The sequence below is a fragment of the Moschus berezovskii genome, chromosome 16 (genome assembly GCF_049115385.1).
Source record: "Moschus berezovskii isolate FMDL1 chromosome 16, NW_MosBer_1.0, whole genome shotgun sequence".
NCBI lineage: Eukaryota > Metazoa > Chordata > Mammalia > Artiodactyla > Moschidae > Moschus > Moschus berezovskii.
In genome coordinates, this window is record NC_142475.1 from 22585009 (window position 1) to 22610706 (window position 25698).

The 25698-nt window shown below is 37.3% G+C and overlaps 1 protein-coding gene across 1 annotated transcript in view; it reads left to right on the forward strand.

Moving 5' to 3' along the window:
- ZFPM2 (zinc finger protein, FOG family member 2) overlaps nucleotides 1-25698 on the forward strand; it is a 524508-nt gene that overhangs the window by 257591 nt on the left and 241219 nt on the right. The window contains exon 4 of the mRNA XM_088844752.1: nucleotides 9185-9303. Within this exon, the coding sequence (XP_088700878.1) occupies nucleotides 9185-9303 (119 nt within the window). The remainder of the gene's footprint in view (nucleotides 1-9184; nucleotides 9304-25698) is intronic.

Consider the following 25698-nt stretch of genomic DNA (forward strand, 5'->3'; position numbering starts at 1 on the left):
ATTATTGTAATACAAAGAGCAGACATATATTAAGACAACCTTTTCTTTTTTTTGTCTTTAAAATCAATTTTTAACTGTAGTACAATTAGGTCTATGAGCTTATGAAAATTCTCATCCCATCAATGATGTTCAGTTTGTATTCTTCATTTATTGCATCACAAACTATATTAATTACCATAGAATAAACAGAAATAAAAATACATCTGGAGTTCAAGATGCATATAATCCCGCTGAGGTGAAAGGAGTTATCCAAGGGAAACCACTAGGGAATAATTAAATGCCAAACTATGTGGACTGTAAATGTTATGGGAGAATTAGGAGAGGAGAACTCAGTTTATTGTAGAGTTCAGAATTGTTTGGTGAAAGAGAATAACTTTAATCTTACAACATTAGTAGGATTTATCAGGGCAGCCAGGACGATGTTGTGTCTGCCAGGTAGCCACAACAACTCTCAGGAAGGTGTGGGAGTTAAGCTAGATGAGGAGGAAGGTGTGATAAGGAAGAGTTACTTGACTGGAGAGAAGAAATTCTGGAGAGCAAATAGGCAGTCAAGCAGACTCTGTGGAGCAACGCTGTGGTGGTATTAGCATTCAGGCATAGATGTTCAAGTCGGATGGTCTAAAGGAAGCAGTGAAGGGACTTGCACAAATGAATAACATGATGAAAGTGGAGTTTAAGTAAGTTTATCTTGGCAAGAATTTGGAGCCCAAATCAGAGCTGTAGAGTGAACTGAGGCTGGTTGGTCCTCTACATCTGAGTTGATAGAAAGCCTAAAACAAACAAGCAAACAAAACTGGTAAATGATGATAAGAAATGTGAATCCAGGAGGTATTTAAAAGAAAGGTAAAAATCAAAGTATGGAGAGTGTTTTGGATAGAGGTGTTAAAGAAGGAGTGTGACCACAGACACTGAAGGTTCGATGTGATGATGGAAGTGTGTGGACGTGCTCTTAGAAGTGCTTCATTTTCTTTGTGGTGAAATAGCAAATGTTTATTGGGTACTTTGCACATGTTATCTGAGTGAATCCTTACAGCAACCATATGAGAAAGATATTGTAATTACTTTTTGGTTTGAAGAAACTGAAGTTCATAGGGTTAGGGACTTGCTCAGGATCACATAACTTGTTCCACTTTTCTACAGTTTGATTTTGAACCTACTCTGATCCGTGTGCTGGCCTCCTATTCTAAAACACTCCTTTCATTCCAGACACCCATGGTCTCCACCTCCATCGAAAGGAATTTTCCCAGTCCTTTTCTTACTTACATAAATTTTCAGGTTACTCGATTGATCCTTCCTCCTTAAATTCTCAATCAACCCATTGGATGCTATGGTACCATGTCCAGTTTCTTCCCTTTTTTCTGTTTTCTTACACTTCTCTTAAATATTCTGTGCCTGCTCCTCCTCCTCTCTGCCTTTTGAAAATTCTTGGAACTCTATCCTCAATCTTATTGTTTTATCATGTTACACTCTCTTCTAGATCAACAATTCTATGAATTTTATTACGATATACAAGCTGGTCTTAACGAATAAATGCCAACATTTATCACTCTAGTCAAGACCTTGCTTCCAAGTCACAGGCTTGGCCACCTGCCCACCCCAAATCACCTCTTGCCTTCCTTACAAAGCCACTTTGGCCCCAATATTTCCAAGCTATAATTCCTCACCTTAACCTTATATATATATATATATTTTTTTTTTTTTTCCTATGTGCCTTATCTCAATAGGTATAAGGCCATTGACCCATTTGCCCTTGCCAGATACCCAGAACATCATTCCTGGATTTTTCCTTTCCTAATTCCTAGAATCTAAAAGTAATACTAAATTCTATGGCTTCAGCTTCCCAAACCTTATGGATTACATTTCCTCAAACTTATCCAGGCTCCAAGTTTGTTTTGTTGCTTTATGCCTGAGTGTAACTAATACTGTAGAATAAATAAATGGATAAACTAATGAATGGATACCAAAAAAGGGTGAGTAAGCACATCCAATAAAAAGGGAACTCTGCTTTCTTTAGTTTGAAATGTCATCTTTTCAAGTCAAACATTCCTTTTATGATAAGCTACTTCTACGACCTGAGTCTTTGACCCACCATCTCAGTGTTCTTTCTACCTCTCATAATATATTACATCTGGAGAGAGAAAATCATGGTGTCATGGACACCATATTAAGTAGTAAGTGACAAACCACTATAGCAATGACAAACCAAAGATTCAGAAAACACAGAATTTATTCATGGCCATCAGCTGACTATTTTATAGAGGAATTAAAATGTAATCTTATTGTAGCACATGGTATTTCCTCCATTTCATGACTCTTATTAGTCTTTGAAAAAATTAAAAATATTATACTCAAAAGCAACATGTATGCTAAATGAAATAAAGCTTCCGCCATATTTCTGTTGCTATCATTAAACTATGTAGGCATGGTAGTATATCAATGCTAATTATTTTGCAATGTGCTTGCAGTTTTCTGAAAGTAAGTGTTAGTCTCTCAGTCATGCCCGACTCTTTGCAACCCCATGGACTGCAGCCCACCAGGCTCCTGTGTCCATGAGATTTTCCAGGCAAGGATACTGGAGTGGGTTGCCATTTCCTTCTCCAGGGGATCTTCCCAACCCAGGGATCAAACTCAGGTCCCCTCTACTGCAGGCAGATTCTTTACCGCCTGAGCTACAAGGGAAGCCCAGTTTTCTGAAAAGGTGCTCTGAATAAATGAATATTTTTATTTAACTGTTTCAGCAGCAGAAAGAATTTCACAAAGTAACATCTAACATCTTGATAGACTAAAAGGGAGACTGAGATTTGCCTGAGATCTGCCAGTTTGTCTAACAAAGTTGAAGAGATTGACTTGAGAGCTTGAACAGTTGCTGGACTTTCTGTTATAGCCATCTTTAAGAGCTCATGAACCTATTTTTGTCCTGCTTAAAATTTTAATGCATAGTCAAAGACACCTTGGAAACTTTGGAGATATTTGGGTATCACTTCATGATTTGCCCTAAGTTTGTAGTTCTTAATCCATTAAAAGACAGACCTGCTTGTAAATCCACAGGTATAGATAAGAAGTCACTGTTTGACTGAGTCTGAACCCTTTTCAAATGAAAAATGTCAGTGGAAGAAAGAGAGGATGAATTACATTTTTAAAGGGTTTTCAAAGATTTTCATGATTCCTCTGGTATCACTTGAAATGTGACATGACAATTTTTTTTTAGTATGTAAAAACAAATTATTTAGGCATTATTTTTATGCAGAAAAGAATATTCTTAGCTGAAGAATTGAAAAGTAGTTTGTCTTTAAAGGGTAAATTGTAAGGAAATTGTTTAAAATGTAAGTATGATTGAAAAATAAGAACTATCAGATAGAAATTAAACAGGTTCTTTTCAAATAGAAAAGTTATCCCCAAAATTTAAATAACTGCATTATCAATATGAAAATTCAGGCTTATGATAAGGGATATCTCCCACTGAGCCCTTTTTGATGTCATAACAGATTGTTGGCTATGCTCTGTCTTTGAGGATTTCCTATACGAGTCTCTGACTTCAACTCATTAATCAAAAGGTTTGTATGAGGTTGAAATATATTTTCATGGGAAAATCTCAGAAATGGGTTTGTTATTCTGCATGCAGAAAACAAATTATTATTGTTTCTGCATGCAGAAAACAAATTATCATTGTTTCTGCATGCAGAAAACAAATTATTATTGTTCCATATTTCCAGGTAGGCTTCAGAGTTCAATGTTTTTAAGCATTATATAAAGCAAATTTTTATATATAAAGCAATATTTAAGAAGCTCAGACTTACTGAATCATTTGGGTCCATTTGCCTCATTACAGATCATCTTTAGCTACTGATACATAAGAATGAAAAACAAGAGAAGTGTATGTCTGTCTTCATTTAATAAGTTCAATGAGTACTTCCATTTTTATTGTAATTGACAAATGAGAAAGGATGGAAGTATGAGAAGAAGGAAGGATGGTGGTTTAGTTCTTGAATTTAAAGTTTTACCGTGAACATGGAATTCTTACTTCCAGCACATCTTCATTATTCAGATACAGATACATTTATGTTCATAATGGGCAAAATTTAACCATTACACAATATTTTAGTGGATTGTTGTTTATATATATTACTCTGGTTTGGGGGCTGAGCAATAAAAGCATGGAAAAGGATGTCTGTCTTGTAACTATTAAAAGAAGGTGATATAAAGTAAATAAGATATTGAATTCAAGTTGGTGGTACTGCTTTCATTTTAAAAAAATTATTGAAATGTAATTGATTTACAGTGTTGTGTTCAGTTCAGTTCAGTTCAGTCACTCAGTTGTGTCCGACTCTCTGCGACCCCATGAATCACAGCACGCCAGGCCTCCCTGTCCATCACCAACTCCCAGAGTTCACTCAAACTCAAGTACACAGAGTCGGTGATGCCATCCAGCCATCTCATTCTCTGTCGTCCCCGTCTCCTCCCACCCCCAACCTTTCCCAGCATCAGAGTCTTTTCCAGTGAGTCAACTCGTCGCATGAGGTGGCCAAAGTATTGCAGTTTCAGCTTTAGCATCAATCCTTCCAATGAACACCCAGGATTGATCTCCTTTAGAATAGACTGGTTGGATCTCCTTGCAGTCCAAGGGACTCTCAAGAGTCTTCTCCAGCACCACAGTTCAAAAGCATCAATTCTTCGGTGATCAGCTTTCTTCACAGTCCAACTCTCACATCCATACATGACCACGGGAAAAACCATAGCCTTGACTAGACGGACCTTGGTTGGCAAAGTAATGTCTCTGCTTTTTAATATACTATCAAGGTTGGTCATAACTTTCCTTCCAAGGAGTAAGCGTCTTTTAATTTTATGGCTGCAGTCAGCATCCGCAGTGATTTTGGAGCCCCCAAAAATAAAGTGTTGTGTTAGTGTCAGATAAACAGCAAAATGATTCAGTTTTATATATATATATTGTATGTGTGTATTCGTTTTTAGAATCTTTTCCATTATAGGTTACTACAAGATGCTGAATACAGTTCCCTCTTTTACACAGTAGTAGATCCTTGTTGATTATCTGTTTTATATATAATAGTGTTCTTTTTTCTTTCTAATTGGAGGATAATTACTTTAAAATGTTGTTTGTTTCTGCCGTTAAACAAAGTGAATCAGCTATAAGTATACCTATATGAAGGCTTCCCAGGTGGCACTAGTGGTAAAGAACCCACCTGCTAATGCAGGAGACTTCAGAACTGCAGGTTTGATCGCTGGGTCAGGAAGATCCCCTGGAGGAGGGCATGGCAACCCACTCCAGTACTCCTGCCTAGAAAATCCCATCGACAGAGGAGCCTGGAGCGCTACAGTCCATAGCGTCTCAAAGGACTGAAGTGACTTAGCACGCGCACACACACAAGTAACCCTCCTTCTAGAACCTCCCTCCCACCCCACCCACCCCCAATTTCACCCCTCTAGGTCGTCACAGAGTACCAGACTAAGCTCCTTGTGTTATATAGCGGCTTCCCACTAGCTATCTTTTTAATATGGCAATGTATCTCTTTCCTTGCTACTCTCTCAATTTGTCTCACCCTCTCCCTCCCCCGCTGTGTCCCCAAGTATATTCTCTACATCCGCATCCCTATTCCTGCCCTGCATTAGGTTCAGTTCAGTTCAGTTCAGTCGCTCAGTCGTGTCCGACTCTCCGCGACCCCATGAATCACAGCACGCCAGGCCTCCCTGTCCATCACCAACTCCCAGAGTTCACTCAAACTCATGTCCACAGAGTCGGTGATGCCATCCAGCCATCTCATTCGCGGTCGTCCCCTTCTCCTCCCGCCCCCAGCCCTTCCCAGCATCATCAGCACCATATTTTTAGATTCCATATATACATGTTAGTAGTGTAATTTTAATCCCCAGCCCCTAATTTATCCCTCTTCCTTCTTTCCCCTTTGGTAACCATAATTCTGTTTTCTATGTCTGAGTCTATTTCTGTTTTCTACATAAGTTCATTTGTATTGTTTCTAAGATTCCACATACAAACAATATTATATGATATTTGTCTGATATTTCACTTCGTATGATATTCTCTAGATCCATTCATGTTACTGCAAATAATGTTCTTTCATTCTTTTTTGTGGCCAAGTAATAATATTCCATTGTATGTGTGTACACATCTTTACTCATTTGTCTGTCTGTGGATACTTAGGTTGCTTCCACATCTTGGATGTTGTAAACAGTACTGCTGGCGCTAGTGGTAAAGAAACTGACTGCCAGTGCAGAAGATATAAGAGATGCAGGTTCAATCCCTGGGTCGGGAGGATCCCCTGGAGAAGGAAATGGCAACCCACTCTAGTATTCTTGCCTGGGAAATCCCATGGACAGAAAAGCCTGGTGGGCTATAGCCCATATGGTCACAAAGAGTCAGAAATGACTGAAGCGACTTAGCACAGTGGACACTCGGGTGCATGTATCTTTTTGAATTACAGTTTGTGGGGGAAAAGGAGCCCTCTTACACTACTGGTGGTTGGAGACGGAAATAGCAACCCACTCCGGTATTCTTGCCTGGAAAACCGCATGGACAGAGGAGACTGGCAGGCTACAGTCCATAGGGTTGTAAAGAGTCAGACATGACTCAGTACACACAGCAGCACACACTACTAGTGGGAATGTAAATTGGTGCAGCAGCTATAGAAAATAGTATAGATATCCCTTAAAGAACCAAAAATAAAGTTACTATGTGATTCAGTGATTCCACTCCTGGGCATATATTTGGAGAAAATTATCATTTGAAAACTCTATTTCTATGGTGTTGCTTTTGAAAGCATCAAGATTAAAGCTATATATTTAAATTTAGTTATTAACTTGATGGGAAACTAAGGTCAAATTAAAGCAAATATTTTGTATCACCTACCATGACTTATATATCATTTGCAAAGGGTGATTACTGAATTCATTCTGATTTTTAAAACATTTTATTTTGTATTAAGGTATACAAATTAAGCCATTTAACAACGTTGTGATAGTTTCAGGTTAACAGCGAAAGGATTCAGCCATACATATATTTGTATCCATTCTCCCTCAGATTCTCTCCCGTCTAGGCTGCCCATAACATTGAACAGAGTTCCATGTGCTTTACAGTAGTTCCTTGTTGGTTATCCGTTTCAAATATAGAAGTATGTAACGGGTTTATCCCAAACTCTCACATCCTTCTCCCCCTCACCCCCGGCAACCCTGAGTTCATTCTCTAAGTCTGTGAGTCTCTTTCTGTTTTGTAGTAAGTTGATTTGTATAATATCTTTTTAGATCCCAGTGTCATACTGAGTGTCAGCTAGCTATTCTATATGGGTTAACATTCATATTTCTTCCTATTCCATTTCTCCCATTTTCAGGTCTGGTCTTAAACAGGTTGAGATAAAATTCTATTTTAAAAATAACAAATTACATTATTATGATTAATATTTTGAAATATTAAAAAATTTAGTGTGATAATATAGTATGGAAATAATCCCAGAACATGAATGTCATAGAGTTAAGTACTTAAAGAGAAGGTCTCCAGTTCCTGATTGAGATTTTTTTTTAATTTATCCCAAACATTGTTTAGGTTTAATGGCCATTCTTTGACGTTTTGAAGGCTTCATTTATTTATTATTTATTAATCCATTCATTTATTTCTTAAGTATTTGATTAATTCCTACTGTATGCCATTGAATACTGTCTTTATTTCCTATTTCAGTATAATGATTGCAAAGTAATAATTGGAAAGAAATAAAGGAGAATATCAACCTAAACTGCCTGTTCTTGTCCAAGCTTGTAGCATAAAGTCTTGCCTAAAGTACCAAATGGGCTTCCCTGGTAGCTCAGATGGTAAAGCGTCTGCCTATAGTGCGGGAGACCTGGTTTCGATCCCTGGGTTGGGAAGATCCCCTGGAGAAGGAAATGGCAACCCACTCCAGTATTCATGCCTGGAAAATCCCATGGACCAAGGATCCTGGTGGGCTACGGTCCATGGGGTCGTAAAGAGTCAGACACGACTGAGCGACTTCACTCAAAGTACCAAATATAAAAGCATAATGACTTTGATTGAACATTGTTTTTTTATTTGGGAAAACATGCACCTCCACTGTTTGCACATGTAGTTGTCCTATCCACTGAAACTAGTAGTAATTTCAGGAAATCACCAAGCACTTAAAAAAAAAAAAAAAAGGAACTCTCCATGTTGTTCACAGAAGTCTTGTATCACTGTAGCAGAGTTATGGCCTCAGGTATATGTCTTTTTAGGAAGCCCAGGTGGCACAGTGGTAAAGAATCCACCTGCCAATGCAGGAGACACAAGAGATGCAGGTTCAATCCCTGGCTCAGGAAGATCCCCTGGAGTAGGAAATGGCAACCCACTCCCATATTCTTGGGCTTACCTGGTGACTCAGCTGGTAAAGAATCTGCCTGCAATGCAGGAGACCTTGGTTCAATCCCTGGGTTGGGAGCATCCCCTGGAGAAGGGAAAGGCTACCCACTTCAGTATTCCAGCCTGGAGAAACAGCTGGACACAACTGAACGACTTTCACTTCACTTCATATATATCTTTAACTGCAATGTTTTACTTACATTGGTGATCAAATGTATGAATTTTAACTCTAAGTTATTGTCCTAATGTCTGATTTTACATTGTATCAGTGCTTTTTGAAGATGTGTTATCATTTCTGGTTCTTAAGGATTTACTGAATAGAATTGACTGCAGTAGATGTGTGAGCATGCATGCTCAGTCACTTCAGTCATGTCTGACGCTTTGCCGCGCTATGGACTGTAGCCCACTAGGCTCCTCTGTCCATGCAAGGCGCAATATTCTCCAGGCGAGAATACTGGAGTGGGCTGCCATGTCCTCCTCCACGGGATCTTCCTAATAGGGGGATGGAAATCAAGGTTTGTCTGCATCTACTACATTGCAGGCGGATTCTTTACCCACTGAGCCACCTGGGAAGCCCTACAGTAGACGATCAGTGTGCAACAACTCAAGAAACAAATTGGACTAAATGTGAATACAGTTAAAAGGACAATTTTGTTGTCCTCTCAGGATACCAAGATCAGTTGAAATGAACATAATCGATTCTTGTTATATGAATCCTGAGAATATTGTGCGTGTAGACCAAGCACACAAAAAGAGTCAGCTGTTGGTAAAACACAAGTGAAAGTACTTAAACGCTTATGTGTTCATTGTCTGCAGGAGAGCTGGAGGTGTTTCAGAAAGATGGAGAGCGAAAAATTCAGAGTCGGCAGCAACTTCCAGTGGGAACCACCTGGGGACCATTCGCTGGGAAGATGGACTTGAATAATAATTCCTTGGTATGTGCAAGTTCTGAGACGGTTGACTCTTAATACTTTGTCATAGTACAGAAATTATCTCTGCTTGCTTCCTGGTGAAAACACTAAAAGTAACAGTTTGCTTTTTCTTTTTCATGGACGGTAAAACTGGAATATTTTCCAAGTGGTTTGTCTCTGACAGTATTATATGCAGAATTTAGAAGGAAACAGGTTAATCACACTGAATGGTTATTTAGTAAGGTAATTTATAAGGTTGCTTTGTCTTCATAGCCAGACTAATATTGTTCATATTTAATAATATATACAAATGCTTTTCTTCTTAAGATGACACAAATTGTCATACATTACAGGTTTAAATGATGAACAAGAAATAAACAACCTTGATATTGCTTGGCAATTCTATTTGTACTCATAATTTTTCTTGTTAACTTTTTTGTAAATATTCTGAGCTTAGAAAGTCTACCTCTGGGAAAAATTATATGAATGATTGATTAGCTATCTTAAAAAGTTATGGAAAGATGGAGTATTTGATTACACTTAAACTTGATTTCTTAATTCAATATATTAGTTTCCTAATGCAGCTCCAGTAAGTTACCGCAAACTTTGTGGCTTAAAACAACCCAAGTCCATCATCTTGTAGTCTGAAATGAATCTCTCGGGGCTAAAATCAAAGTGTCTGCAGGGCTTTTTTTGCTGGAGCTTCTAGAAGGTGGGGACAGATGTTTTCTTTGCTTCTCCATCTTCTAAAGGCTGTCCACAACCCATAGCTCACGGCTCCCTCCCATCTTCACAACCAGCAGTGGCCAAGTGAGTCTTTTACATATCTTTATTCTGCCTCTGCCTCTTCTGTATCCCCTTTCCACATTCGGGAATGTTTGTGATTACATTAGGCCTACCTGAGTAATCCAGGATACTCTAGCAACTTTAGCTCCAGCTGGTTTAATTTCCTTTTGCCTAGTAAGGTAACATGCACAAAGTCCGGAATCAGGACACTAGGACTTCTCCTATTATGCGTGATAATACAAGTGATGAAACTTGGGGATAAAATATTTTATATTCTTTAGGAGATCCAGAAATTATATATATATGAAATGGAAGTTCCTCTCTCTAAATGCCATTTATGTAGGAAGAGTTTCATGCCTGCTAAATGACTCTATCTGCATTGAGGTGGTGGGGGTGAGGGCTAAGTACTCCCAGAGGGGTTTTAACAAGTGTCCTTGACTCAACAATGTTGCTTTCCTTTTTCAGTTGATTACATGAAAGAAATCACTTCTTCCGGTTATTACATGAAAGAAACTAGTTTGTGAGAACTCTTTATTTAGTGCCATGTGAATGAGAAAGAGGTTATTGATTGACTCTGTGGACATGAGTTTGAGTGAACTCCGGGAGTTGGTGATGGACAGGGAGGCCTGGCATGCTGTGATTCATGGGGTCGCGGAGAGTCGGACACGACTGAGCAACTGAACTGAACTGAACTGAATGACTGACTGGAATAAATAAGAAACATTTGTGTCATCCAACTTTTAAACAGCGTAAGAGATTCTAGAAGTGTGCTTTTTTACTTTCTAAATCCTTGTGTTTATCTGTAAAAGGATAAAGTAGGAGACTTCACATGTATTTAAGAACCAAACAAGTTGACGGAGCAGGCTAAATATAATAATCGGGAGCAGTGTAATGTGTGGTGGTCCAGTGTACCTGCTGCAGAAGGGGTTTGGAAGTGGCTCCACAGACCCTGCTGACCTTAGTGACTGAGTTGTATAGTGGAGTGTTCTGTTGATTCCTTTGATACGGTGATACTAGCTATTATACTGCTTAATCAAACAAAGGCAAGGGGAAGATTGTCTTAACATCAAAGGTTGAATTAAATCCTTTTCAAAACCCATTTTATCTGGGCATTTCTATTGGTACTCTAGCATTTCTTTCGAAATGTTTTAGGCAACCAGATATTTATCTTATTTATCACTGTGTATCAGACACCAACACAAACTTTAGTCATTTGTCTGCTGTTTCTTCAAAAGAGTAATGCCACTTAGGTGTCAGTTATTGTTAATGTAAGAAACACATGTTTTCCTTTTTATTAGATCAGCATAATATCTCTGTGAAAATGTAATTTTTTATTAATCTTTATATCATGATATATATGTAGAATGATGCTTTTTATGCATCTTTAGCATATGCTAAATTATAATGTATGGAAAGTAAACCTGTCTGTGGAAGTGTAATTTTTCAGTGAAATAATTTCCTGTTTTTTAGACATGATATAATTTTTTTTCATATTTCTGTACCACTCTAAAGCTATCTTATGCCATACTTAATATCATTTAAATAATTTGGTTATAGATGTGACGTGGTATTCTTGGTACTATTTGAAGTGAATGGATACTCTTTAGGGTATCAAAAACCCAGTTGTGGTGAATAATTATTTAGTAGAAAATAATCTTAATAACCTAGTTTTCTTCTTTTTTCTTAGAATTTAAACATTTGATTCATGTTATTTCCCTAAACTAGAGTTTTCCTCTATTTTAAAATGTAGCTGCTTTGCTAAAATATACTTAAATTTTTTTTTTTATAATAGTATTTTTTTCCTAGAGTTTACTTTTGATTTTTGTCATTAAATACTACTAGTAGTGCTCTTGGCACTACTGTTACTTCTACAGAATAATTGTGTAAGTTACAGTGTGTACTTATTCTTTTCTAGACACTATATGGAGGACTAGAAATGTATTAGCTCCTTTACTCCTCAAAACAAACTTGCAAATTTGGTCCTATTTAAAATCTTATTTATAGATAAGAAAATTAAGGCTCAGGCCTTTTTATTCCAGAATCTGTGTTTATAAATACCAGATCACACTCCTTCCCAACAGCATCTGTAACATGATCTGAGTATGATAAAATTATTAGAAATTACTTTACATGAATTCTAAATTTATTAAAAGCTTTGGGAGAAAATATGCAATGATCACAAGCAGGTTCTTTTTTCTTACTTTGGGCAAAATACTTGTTATGATACTTCATAACTATCATGACTGAAGAATTAGGTGTTAATTCAAAGAGTTCCACAATTTTATTACCTCTTTATAATTTTGACAGTCATTTAATATAGGTTTTATATCCTGAAGATAAATTTTCTTCATCATACAATATATAATCTATTAACTCTACCTTACCCTACCTTACCCAACCTGAAATCAAATTTGGAATTAGTGCACTCTTTTAAATTACTTATTCACCCACCAACGTTATGTTACTTTGTTCAGGCTCATGATGTTGTCTCAAGAGACCCAGTAAACTAATTAATCCAATACAGTAATTAATTGAGTCACCATGCCAGATGTCAAATCCTTTTTATATCTTTCAAGTTCCCATCTTGAAGTACATTAGCAATATGCCACCTTCTGCAGGAAGCCTTTGCAGACCAGACATTTGGATATATATATAGAACATTACCAGAAATATAGGCTATATGGAAACATCAAAAGAATTGATTTGAAAAAAAACTCTTCTTGGAATCATATAATACAATGAACATAGAAATAAATAAAATTTTGTTCACACCTCATTATCTTGTTAGGTTTATGCTTAACAGCAGAATATAGTTAATATTTTCACTGGGCCGCGTAGGGTCAAAGTGCTTTATAGGTTTTATATCTTGTTTAGTTCTTGCATGAGCATATGAGAAGATAATATCCTTTTTTTCCCCCTTTGTTTCACAGGAGTAAATTGCTACTTTGGGAAGCTGAATGACTAGACCAAGATCAACTCAATCTGAGTTGAGACACCCATGCTGCAATCTAATACCGTCTTTAGAAATTTTATCTATAATATAAGGATAATATTACTGCCTAGCTTGTCAGGGTTTTGTAAAGATTAAATGAGGTAGCATACATGAATTATCAAGAAATACTGAATATTATTACTACTCAGTCACCTGTAAAAATGGGTCCATTAAAATCTTTCAAATTTAAAACTGAAAAGACACACCAAATTAAATAAGTAAAACTAGACTTTTGGCATTTGGGGATTTTACATGCCTAGATCTGACTATTTTCCAAGGACACTGTTTTAGTCCAGGGTCTCCAGCAAAACAGAATAAGGTGTGTGATGTGTGTGTGTTTATATATTTCATAAGGAATTGTCTCACACGATCATAGAGTTGGCTTGATGAAAATCTGCAGTGTGAGTCTGCAGGCTGGAGGCCCAGCAGAGCTGATGGTATAGATGTTTGTTATTTGGGGATGCCAGTCTTTTTTCCTACTCAGGCTTTCTTCTGATTGGGCGAGGCCCACCCACATTATGGAGGGCAATCTGTTTTACTCAGAGTACGCTGATTCAAATGTCAGTCTCAATAAAAACACCATCCAAGTTGATACACACAATTAACCATCACAGTTTCCAAAGGTCTGTGGTATATTGTAAGTTTTAGTTTTTTCAGGTACAGTCTTCCACTCCTGTATGAATTGTTAGCCAGTAAGGGAGCCTAGCTTTCTTTCCAACATCCTACTTCTGTGTCAAGAAATAGTTTACATTAAATGCTATCACAATGACCCAAATTTCATGTTTTTGAAAGTCTTACAATTTTATTCATTGAAAATATCAAAGGACTATTGACAAGGAAGGAATTTTAAAAATCAGTTTAAATTGTGATCAGTATCTGTTTTGGAGGTGTTTTAGAATTTCTGTATTTATATGTTGTGCCTTTGAAGTTCTCCCATTTTCTCCTGAAGACATAGATCTTTGTAATATGCTAAATCTCTGCTCTGCTAGCCCATGGTAAGTGCTTAATAATTATCAGGCAACACCGATTATTTGGAAGGTTGGTGTCTACAATATTAGTGACATTTGCTCTCTCTCTGTCTTTTGAGTGAATCAGCTTTCAGTAGGTAACTAGTCTTATTCAGACAACTGCCTGCTGGAATCATGCAACATGCATACTTAATTAAACAGAACATAAATAGAAAGTCCCAGGTTACCTACTACGTAATAGTAAACTTATCACAATCTGTTAAATTCAGCAAATGAAATTTGACATAGAAATTTCATTTTATTGATGTCATTCAATCAGAAGGGAGCCTTGTTTTATTTTACCATGAGGTTGTGATACTGAATTTTAGAAACAGAAAGTGTACATATAAAGGGTACTCTAGGTAAAATTTTATTGATTTAATAATAAAATAATGTACACATTAAATTCCATCTTAATTTTAGGGTAGTTGTTATCATAGAAATGTGGTTGAGGAAAGAATTAAAGGTTCCTGATCTACATCATAGGGAAATATTAGAATTATCAGATATCTCCATTGTCCCCTTCCAGCTCTAACTCTTCCAGTACCAGTCCCTGAGCCCATTCATTGCAAGTCTTCAAGCTTCATGTTATGCCCACCCTACAGCGACTATATCTCTACCTATAGATCTCTAGCGTTCACCTATAGTGTCAAAGGCTGCTCAGTGGAAACATCTCTGACTTTCTACTTGAGGACATTTTTTTCCAGCCTCAGGAGCAGACTTTTTGCAAAGCAGTCAAACTGTGACATGCTGGAGAATTAATGTTTCCAAAAGTAATCCTTAACCAATGAGGGACAGAAGTTGGTGGATAAATACCCACCTGCTTCCTTGCCTCTCCATTAGGATTTGAAGAGTGTTTTACAAGATCTGTTAGAGTTTGCCAGTAAAACTGAGCTCCAGCCAGTTTTATAACACATCCTTTATGGGCTTCCTTTTCCTTCCTGCTTACTTCTCCACACCTCTACTGAACTGTTTTGAGGTCACCTCCGAATAAACTACTTGCACTTGAATCAGTCTAAAGGTAACCTTCTGAGAAAGCCATTCCAAGACAGCTTCTACGATATAATAATGAAATAAATTGGAACATAATATCCAAATTATTGCTGAGATTCTAGACAGTATAGATTTTTTAAAATCATAATTATTCAATTCTAGATCACCACCTCTGGCAAATAATAGCTATTCAACAAATGCTCTTTAAAATAAAAATATGATCTAATTGAATTTCCTCACCATGAGCAATCTGACCGACCCCACCCACACCCTCCCAGCTTCACCCTCTCAGTGATATAATTTATAATGTTGCTGAGGCATGACTTTTTGTTGGGTCTCATATTCTTTCCATTGATGTTGACATTGTGAATAATATCCTCCTTTTAATATTCATTCTACTCTGGGCTCAGGACTCCCATACTTTTCTACTTCTCATGTCTCTCTGGGTCTTGGCTCTTTTAAATTTAACTGTGTTTCCCAAAACACTATGGCCTTTCTTCTCTTCTCCCTCTGTTCCCAGTGCCTCAGGGAGCTTATCCACTCGCAAAGCTTCAGCTACTAATTTACAAATGACATTTAAATTAAAAAATCTCTAACCTTGGCTTTTTACCCTTTCTCTAATAGCACGTTTCAACTGAAACTTTCCCACTGACTTCCTCCAACTCAACAGTCGTCAGGAGAGTTTATTATTGTTTCCACCTACTGTCTCTGTGCCCTTTTCCCTGCCTTCCAAATTTTAGTCACTTTTAAACCTAAATCGCTGCCTCTCCTTTGCTGCCTCTGCAGGCAGTCCATTCCAGGAGTTATTCCATGTCACCCTCTTTCCACTTCTACCTCTCCTCTCTCACATCCCATAGGTCCATTTACGTACATAGTCATGTGTGTGTGCATGCACATGTAGGCACAAGCACACACACACCTTTCCTTGATTGCCTATAATTGGCAGCTTTGTTTTTGTCATCCATTCAGAGCCAAACATCTTCCAAGAGAATGCTTTTCACATCCAGGAACCAAGTACCATAACTCCTGCTTTCTTCACGTCTGCTCCCTTCTTTCTGTTCTGCTTCTACTGCTGTTGGTGAAACCTCCATCATTTCTTCCTTGATTATCACAGTATTCTTCTAACTCTTCTTTCTGCCTTCTTTCCTGTCTTCTTTTTCTTTACCCAAATCACAGTGTGTCCTTATAGCAAAACTTGTTACTTGTGTGCCTGAAATCATTCAAGGGCACAAGAGAAGCCAAACTCCGGAGAAAGGGCTTTCAGTCAACCTCAGCTACCTACAATGTGAATGTACTCTTTTCCTCATGTCTCTGTGCATTTGGCTGTGCTATTTAATCATCCATAAAGCCCTGTGCTCCGCCTTCCTGCCCTTCTTTATCACACTAACTCCATTTCTCACTTCAAGACTCAGCCCCAGGTTACCCCAAAGTGGACCTTCCCTGAAGCCTCCAGTTTGGAATAGATATCAACTCCTCAGATATTTCTGTGATCTTTAGGCTTACTAGGATGAGAACATTTACTGTTAATTCCAAATATCTCTTTACTTGTCTATCTCACCCATACACTGCTGCTAAGTTGCTTCAGTAGTCTGATTCTGTGCAACGCTATGGACTGTAGCCTGCCAGGTTCCTCTGTCCATGGGGTTCTCCAGGCAAGAATAATGGAGTGGATTGCCATGCCCTCCTCCAGGGGATCTTTCTAACCTAGGGATCAAACCTCCACCTCTTATGTCTCCTGCATTGGCAGGCGGGTTCTTTGCCACTCGTGCCACCAACTATGTGTACTTATTGTTTATCTTTGTATCCTTCTTATCTAGAACAATGTCTGGTTTATAGCAAGGGCTCAGTAAATAACCTTTAGAAAATGAGTCAATTAATTCTTTCCTTTAACTTTTCTCCAGTATCAGCAAATGATGCACATCTTTCTTTATTCAAGAGCTTTGTGTTCTCCTTGAGTCTTTATGCCCATTTTTCCTGTTTCCTCTTAGATCTTTCTTCATCTGCCCAACTTAGCAATACAGTTCCACAGTTAACGCCTTCTTGTTCCTGTTTTATTTGTTTATGATTTTTTCTTAATCTCACTTGAAGGTAATATGCAGTAGAGGAGGATAACTATGTCTATTTTGTCAGGTTTTACCTAACAGAAAGATATGCCTATGACAACTTCTTGATAAATGTTGACTAATTTCAGCACCCCTTTGAAGTAGCTAAAGAGGACAAGGTAGTGAACCCATTGAGGCAATTATGATTTGTTTGTAACAGAATCCATTTTCAATCCTTCACTGTGACCTGGGTGAAGGCCAAGAAGGTATTCTGCTCTACCATGCTTACTGTGAAGTCTCATCCAGCCTTGCACTTTCCAGTGACAAACCATCTGGGAAATTCCATCTGTCTCTGCTTGGAAACTGAGGTGGCAGTCGCCCACTGTGAGCAATTTTCTATTAACTTCTTGGATAAGATCAGTCAGATTTATACTGAATTGATGGGAACTGTAAGAGCAGGGTTGTTCCAAGAGAAGACAAATGTACTGATTCCTCTAATTGGGCTTAAGCCAGTTTCATTCACGGATGCCCTTAGGTTCTAGTAGTGCAAGGACTTATAACCTTTTTAATTGTACCCTGTTCCTCTGAGGAAACGTTGGTGAAATTCATTATTGATGGAGATTGTAGATTTGTCCCTGAGGGAGGCCAAGATCCTGGCTTCTCTTATACTCTATCTGCCATGTGGAGAATTAATGGAAACTGAGTGGACAGCGAAAGCTTCTCCAAGAAGACATGAGGCAAGACACTTAGTGCAGCAGAGCCTTGGAAAATGGTGTGTTGGTTTGGCTTCTAGAATCAGAGGAAAACTTTTTGTTTGTTTTTTGTTTATTTGTGGAAGAGGAGAGTGCTCAGGGAGAAGAGAGATTGGCGTGAAGTCCCAAGTTAGGGAAAGCATCCTGTAGAATCTGAGTCAGAAAGAAAGAAACCAAACACTAAGGAATTACTCAACAATTCAAATCTGTTGAAGCAAATGAGCGAGGTCATTTATATATGGATCTGAAGGGATTTATTGTATTATAATGTAGGCATAGTGATATTGGCTGTGGATGGAATTCTTTTGTAATGTGGGAAAATAATGTTGAGAAGAAAACATATATTTGGCCTTCCTAATAATTTGTATCTGCCTCCTAAAATTACACCTTTTATACGTAGCTCATCTGTCTGCTAATCTCAATCTACCTTTAATTTGCTTTTTCTTCTGATGGTGAAATCTTTCTAGGTTCTTTATGTTTGCACTTGGATTTGAAAGGTAGGAATACAAAGACACAATTTCTTGCCGTATATAGACAGGTTTATTTATGGGTCTAACCTACTGATCTGTGCCTGAAATGTAAACACATTTTGCCTTTGGGTTATGCTTCATGGCTAAAGCTCTTTACTTATACTTACTTAGGCTAAGTTTGAATAAACAGAAAACGTCTTTTTTTGGTTTGTTTAAGATTATTTATTATTCCCTTTTTATAGAATTCCAAGGAGAATTTTATTGAAAATGGTCTTCTCATGGAGTTATTAAAATGACTCTGTGATATGCTATTAATATAATAATATAATATATAATAATATATAGATTTTATTATATATATAATATATAACTTCATGGCATTTAATATGATTAAAGTTGCTCTACTAAGAAGACAATGTATATAAAGTTGAATAGACTAATGAGTAACACAACCTTTTCCACGAGCATAGGTATGAAAGATGCAGTTTGGCTATTGGTTTAGGCATCCGGATTCTCTTTATGGAGTTGTTCCTGTTTGTAAATCTTTTCTCAAGCTTCAGGGTCCCATAGGAGATAGAATCCCTAAGGAAACTCTATCAGATTCTTGGGTGGTAAGGGAATGATTTGCAAACTATAACTCTGCTGTTTCCATAATACAAATTATGAAATATAAAGTTGGAAAAAATGTTTTTGGCTGGAGGAGAAGGTAAAATGAGAACACTCTTATGAGGAGCAGTTTACAATGTTAACCCAAATTGATTATTTGCTGATATATCTGGCTTGCCTTTTAAAGTCTTTCTCCTTGACTTTTTTCAAGACTTGCCATTCCACAGCTCTTTATAAAACAATTGTTCAGCATGAGCATTTCCCTATTATTTACATGGTTATAATATATATTGTTCCAGTGTTACACAAATTTAGCAAATGGTGTCTACTGGGCATAATTAATACATTCAGTAACTTGGAGATAACTGTTAAAGAAATGGACATAAGTGCTTTTTTTTTTTCCTTTTGTTTGTTCTTACAAATCAATATTACATAGGCATAACCCTTTAAATTGGACATATTGGACTCATAAAATATCTGACTATATTTTATAACTAAGTATCAATAGATATTCCCAGGACACCATTAATTAAATATCATATCTTAACATTAGCTCTCAGTTGGCATTGTCAGTCTTTAGTCTCATAAGAGGTTTTTCCTGATGGAGGCAGGTCTGTAAGTCTGACTCTGTCCAACTGACTCCTACAAGGCTCGTGTTGATGTTGTATGATGTCCAGAGGCAATAATTCTTACATTTACTTATGAAGGAAAAATAAAATAATATTCTAGAATGTTTTTGTAAACTTGCAAACTTGAGAAACTCTCTTTTGGAGATGAGCATCTCTTTTCCTTATACATTTAAGTGTTGAATTTAAAGTCATTCTGCATTAGTATTAGTCATTCTGTATTCTATATTAGCTTTTATATCACTTTTTAAAATATAATCCTCTGCCCTAGTTCAACAAAACTATGGCTTCTTGATTCTAGTAGTTTGTGTATCATTTGTGCTATTTTATATGGTTTATATCTCTTTCTATTTTAAAGGTCAGGAGCTCAGAATGAAGCATAGAGTTATGTGCCTTAGTCTTGTGGTTTTCTCATACTTTTTTCTCAGGGTCAGAAATATGAGCACTGCTTATCTATGTGTCTTTGGTAGGGTGTCTCATACAAGGCTGGATTCAAAAAGTGACAGCCAGGGCTATGGTGTCATCTGAAGTCTCAACCAAAGGAAGAGCTGCTTGAAAGGTCACCGCATGGCTGTTGCCTCAGTACCTTGCCTCCTTGGCTTCTCCCAGGAAAAGCTCATAGCATGGCAGCTGGCTCCTCTCTGAGCAAGCAAATGAGAGAGCAAGACAAGGAGCCCAGGACAGAAATCATAGTCTTTTCATAAACTAGTCTTGGAAGTAGGCATCCTATCACTTTTGCTGAATTCTTTTTATTAAAATTGAGTATGCAAGTCTAGCCCACTCTGAAGGGAAAGGCATTGTACATGGGCTTAAAACCAAAGGCTGTGAACACTGGGGGCCATCTCAGAAGCTGTTTACTGCTAAGATAATGTACATAAATAGTTACCTCACCTCTGAATAAGGAAGGACTTTCAAATAATAGTAGTACTGGGAGACATCACAAAAGAAAATCCAATTAATTTAAATAGAAAAGACTAAATCATATATTATAAAACATCATAACCAAAAATCAAGGTTTAACTGTAAGTAAAAGATACATGTAAAAATAAGATATATTTTATTTTCGTTTTTGAAGGTAGATAAGCTGCTCTATATAGAAATTCATGAATAAATTCTTGATTAATTTGTTTAGAAATTGATTATTAATATGAGGACAGAGAAAGATGAATGAAAATATATGGAACAGTTATGTAAAATCTAATGGGAAATAGGAGCCAGAGGCAGGCTGTTTGCTGAGTATTTCTCCTTCAGTAATTTTGAGAAACATACACTAACACTTTGTAAAGATCAGAAATGGGGAGAAAGCATGGGAAAGAGCCCATGATGTGGTCAGAGTAGTCTGATGCTAGTCCCAACTGTTATTACCCAAAGTGCTGTCTTGGATAATCACACCTGCTCTCAGTTTCCTCATTTATAAAATGGGGGTCATAACACCAGCTCTACATCTTAGAGTTGTTGTAAAATTATATAAAATTATATGCATTTAGTCACGTTGAAAAATATACAGATTGTTATACAATCTAGATTACTTTTTATTATGCCTGTGAATAGAAAGTAGATTACTCATTCCCTTAATTTGCCAAACTGTGCTTCCAGCCTCTTCTCTTCTGTCCCCTCTTTGAACATATTTGAAAAAGCACTCTTGGCTGTCATTGTACATATACATCTTCATATACATGTGCACACATGTATTTATATACACACAAACATACACACACTTATTGATTAGCTAGCATCACCATTCTGAGAACTTATAGCCTAGAGAAGTGCAAGGTATGTACTTAGAGTATTTATCATCTAAGGAGACAATCACCACAGAAACAAGAGGAAAAACATGTTTTTAGGAAGAGAAAGAAAGGTTAAGTGGTCAAACTGCTTTTTGAATTATCCTGGCTCCTTTGTGTTTTCTTTTTGTAAGGAGTATTTCTTCAGAAAGCTTTTCTCAGGTGTGTGATTGGGGATTTCAGACAATTGGAAAAGTAATTTACCCTGTCTGATTCACTTTTGAGTTCAGTTTGTATTTTAAAATGCTAACAATTCTTTCGTTACTTATGGCATTTTAGAGCTTGGTACAGAATGGAGTGAATAAGGCACATCACAAGGCAGACAGCGATGCACCGTAAAATAAGAAAGAATGGGGACAAAATTTGGAAGAGCAAAGGCAGTTCATGGGCCTTAGGTTTTAGCTTTTATTGAGAAGTCAAGCAAATACCGTTTGTTTCTCATGGCATCTCAAAGAGTCGGACATGACTGAGCAACTAGTCACAGCACAGCACCCTGTGTGCAAGCATTATCTCATGGACAGGGGCAGCACGAGTCCCTTGGGTTCTGATGCTAATCTTGGATGTGTCATTATTACCACCTTGCATCTTAAAGTCATTGCAGGCATGTGTAGAATGTTATTCTGTGGAAGGTGCCCAGTGACAGCCTCATGTGCATCTGAGATAAGCATCAGGATCCAAAGTGAAAGTGAACATCGCTCAGTCATGTTTGACTCTCTGCGACCCCACAGACTACACAGTCCAGGGAATTCTCCAGGCCAGAATACTGGAGTGGGTAGCCTATCCCTTTTCCAGTGGATCTTCCCAACCCAGGAATTGAACCGGGGTCTTCTGCATTGCTGGTGGATTCTTTACAAATGAGCTACCAAGTATATGTCAAATAAAGTATCAACTCTGGGGGCAGGAGTTTGGAGGGCTTGGCAGAGAGTTAGCATTTGCCTTCAACACAATAGTTCAGAGGTGGTGAAAAGAATTTATCCTTTACCTGAATATTTCCAGCAGGGAACATAGGCAGTTTTAATAACCGTGGCCTTCCTTCAAACTTTGTGAAAATGACTCTTCAGAGCGAGTGGATGTTGGCAGAAGTGTTCCGATCGTGGCTGATTCTCCAGAAGGAGAAGGTTGAGGGAAGAAGAGTGTGTGACAAAAGTCAACCCGTGGTCTGCTCCATTACTTCATTAATCAAGTGGAGGCATTCTGAAAAATGTTTCTCTTCGGTTGCAGCCATCTATTTTTTGGTGTTAATCTGCGCCCTGTGGCAGTGTTTTGTGAAAGGAAACAATGAACAGTTGTAGCATCCCCCACCCCCAGCTGCTGTCGCCCCTGTCAGAAGGCTCCAAGGATGATGTGAGTCTGTATCATCCTGATAAGGAAAAGAGGATTCAGATGGCTTTGGAGAGAATTTGTGAGAGTAGAGAGTGCCGTTTTGGACTAGACGAGCTATGGACTATGGCAGAGGCCCTTAATGGGATCCTAAGGGTTCGGTGCCAAACCTTCTGCTGCTTCTTGAAGATTTTCTAATGAAATATTTCGATGGTGAAATTCTTAAACTGTCAGAGGGACTGAGGTTCAAGATGCTGTTTTAAGTTTTTTGTTCCCGTAATCTGTGATTAGCCAATCCAGGATAAAACACACACACACACACACAAAATAAAACAGAAAAAGGAAATAAATAAAAACACAAAAAACTTAAGAAACTCCCAGAGTGTATATGGACGTCACTTATCTGCTGACAATGCATTTCCACGGTATTGTCATCGTGAGCTCTGTGCAAGTGGTCAGTGCATTTTATATACTGTAGGTTCCTATTTTATGGCTGGATGAAATATGAAACTACCTTTTATAATGCTGATTCTATTTTGGCAGGCCTTTGGATTCACATGTGGTTCAGTTAAGCTGTTTTGGAGCCTAATGTACCTTTGTTATTTATTGGGATTTGAGAGGGGATAAATGTGCTATTTTTGCTCTGGATTAAAAAAAAAACATTAAATGTTTCCTAAAAATTCATATAGCTAAGAGAATTCCGGTGAGCTTTAGAAACTGAGCTGATATTCCTAGCTAAAATAAAGTCATTCTTACCCATAAAGGAAGAAAAAAAAAAAAAGACAACTGAAGTGCCAGTAAAATAGAAGCAGTATTTTATAGCATAGCGCAATATAATGAAAACAGAGAGCAATTAGTGAATGGGGGGCCGGAAAAGTTGTCATCCTGTAACCAGCTGTAATCTTTAAACTAATAGATACTACTAGGATTTTCTTGTATTCACTCCACTGTTATTCTGGCAGGTTATAAACAAACATTCAGGCATAAAGAGTCCAAAACAAAGTGGTTGTCAAAGGGATGAATGATAGGCAGTGACCTCACATACCGAGGATGGTAGTATGCTCACTTAGGCAGGCTCAGTGGCCTAGAGGTAAAGTGTATTCTCTCTACTGAGCCCTGGCTGGTAGACACACTCCCATTCAACTTTAATCTCTTTGTTTTGTTGTTTAACTCAGGCTGTTAAGTTTTGTTTAAAATAATGTTTGTATGTAAGTATAAGGATAGATAAACTAGAAAGAAAGTGACATAGTTACCAATGTCCTTTCAACTTTTTCTTCCTAAAAAAAGAAATCCCAGAAGGATAGGTATATTTGGAGTGGCTCAGATGGTGAAGAATCTGCCTGCAATGCAGGAGACCCAGGTTCAAACCTTGGGTTGGGAAGATCCTCTGGAGAAGAGAATGGCAACCCGCTCCGGTATTCTTGCTTTGAGAATTCCATGGACCGAAGAATTTAGTGAGCTATACAGTCCATGGGATCACAAAGAGTCAGGCTTGACTGAGGGACTTTCACTTTTCTCAGTCTTACTTTGCATTTGTAAAGAGCCTTCAGATTTTTCTTATAAGGCCATCTATTTGTATTTGAAGTTAATCATAAAATACACTTGCTGGAATGGGCCCAATAGAAATTTTGGGGCTTTGGTGACTTAAGGGGCTGGATACAAGAATGGAGACAGACCCATTTTAACTTATCACTCTAGTTAATCCCCCACCAAATTGTGTGTCTTCCAAGTGGTGTGTCATTTTCATCTTTTTTGCAGTTATTTTATCTTTTTTACATGAGAGGGTAGTGGGGTAATTATTTGTATTATTTCATAACTAATTTAACAGTCTTCCCTTGCTGTTAACTACTATCAATTGAATGCATAAAATCTCTTTCTCTGATGTTAGATGCATTGTGCAGGACATCTTGAAGAAAGTTTGACTCAGTTAAGTATGTGCTGCAGGTCAGGAACTCTGCTAAAACGTGAGGGTACAAAAACTAAATTCTCACCAAGCATAATTACTCCTTAAATGAATATTTAAATATAACTGATTCTATCCATACCCTTTATGTACCCTTTATATATACTTTAAGCAAACCTAACACACACAAAAAATATTCACACACAGCCATGCACACACATAAGTTTACACACACACACGACACAATGGTTGATTTTTAAGTCAACAAATAAGATTGGTGTTTTCATTTTTATTTTGTTTAACTCAAGTGATGTGTTTATTTCCTAAATAAAATAGTATCATGAAATAAAGCACACCTCTATTTTTGAACGTTACAAAAACTTAGTGCTTTATTCTGTCATAGATTGGACAACATTGTAAATATTGATAATGTTTCTCATTTTTCCTCATAATTTCATTATTTTATCTTACGGCAAAGCAAGTAATCGACAAATTACCATAGTGATATTTTAACTATTCCAGTAGGTAACAGAATAAATATAGAACATTTTGATGTATAAATTTGGATGATGAAAAAGGTGTTTTAATTCTTGATTACCTAGAGCCTTATAGAAATGTTAATGTTCGTTAGTGGCAAATATAGTAAGAAAAGAAAGAGAAAATGTGAGAAATGAAAAAGTATACAAACATAAAATGCAAAGTACCCTTTTATATTGTTTGATTTTCTGTGAGTTTTCATTTCCCCTTACTCTCTATTCTCTATGCATTTGAATTATTGAGAGCTGTCCATAACCTTCATTAGAGTGATATAATAAGTATTTTGTGATTATCCATGATTCAAACAGTTTAACTGATTTAGGGATACTGAATAGTATGTTCAGTTTTCAGCATTTATCTTTAAACTTAAGAAATGAGTGGTTAGTTGGCATTATTGTTATGAAGTATTGCTAATATTTGCAGCAAATTTTATATACCACTCACATTGTAGTATTGCTATAGCCACTGAGGTTTTGAAAAGAGAAGCAAGTCATCTCCTTTTAGCTTGTTTGACAGCATCCAAAGGAATGCACAGCCTCCTATTTGAGTTGCATCTTCTCAATAGTTCTCCAACTGTCTTTCCTTAGTTCATATGTAGTTA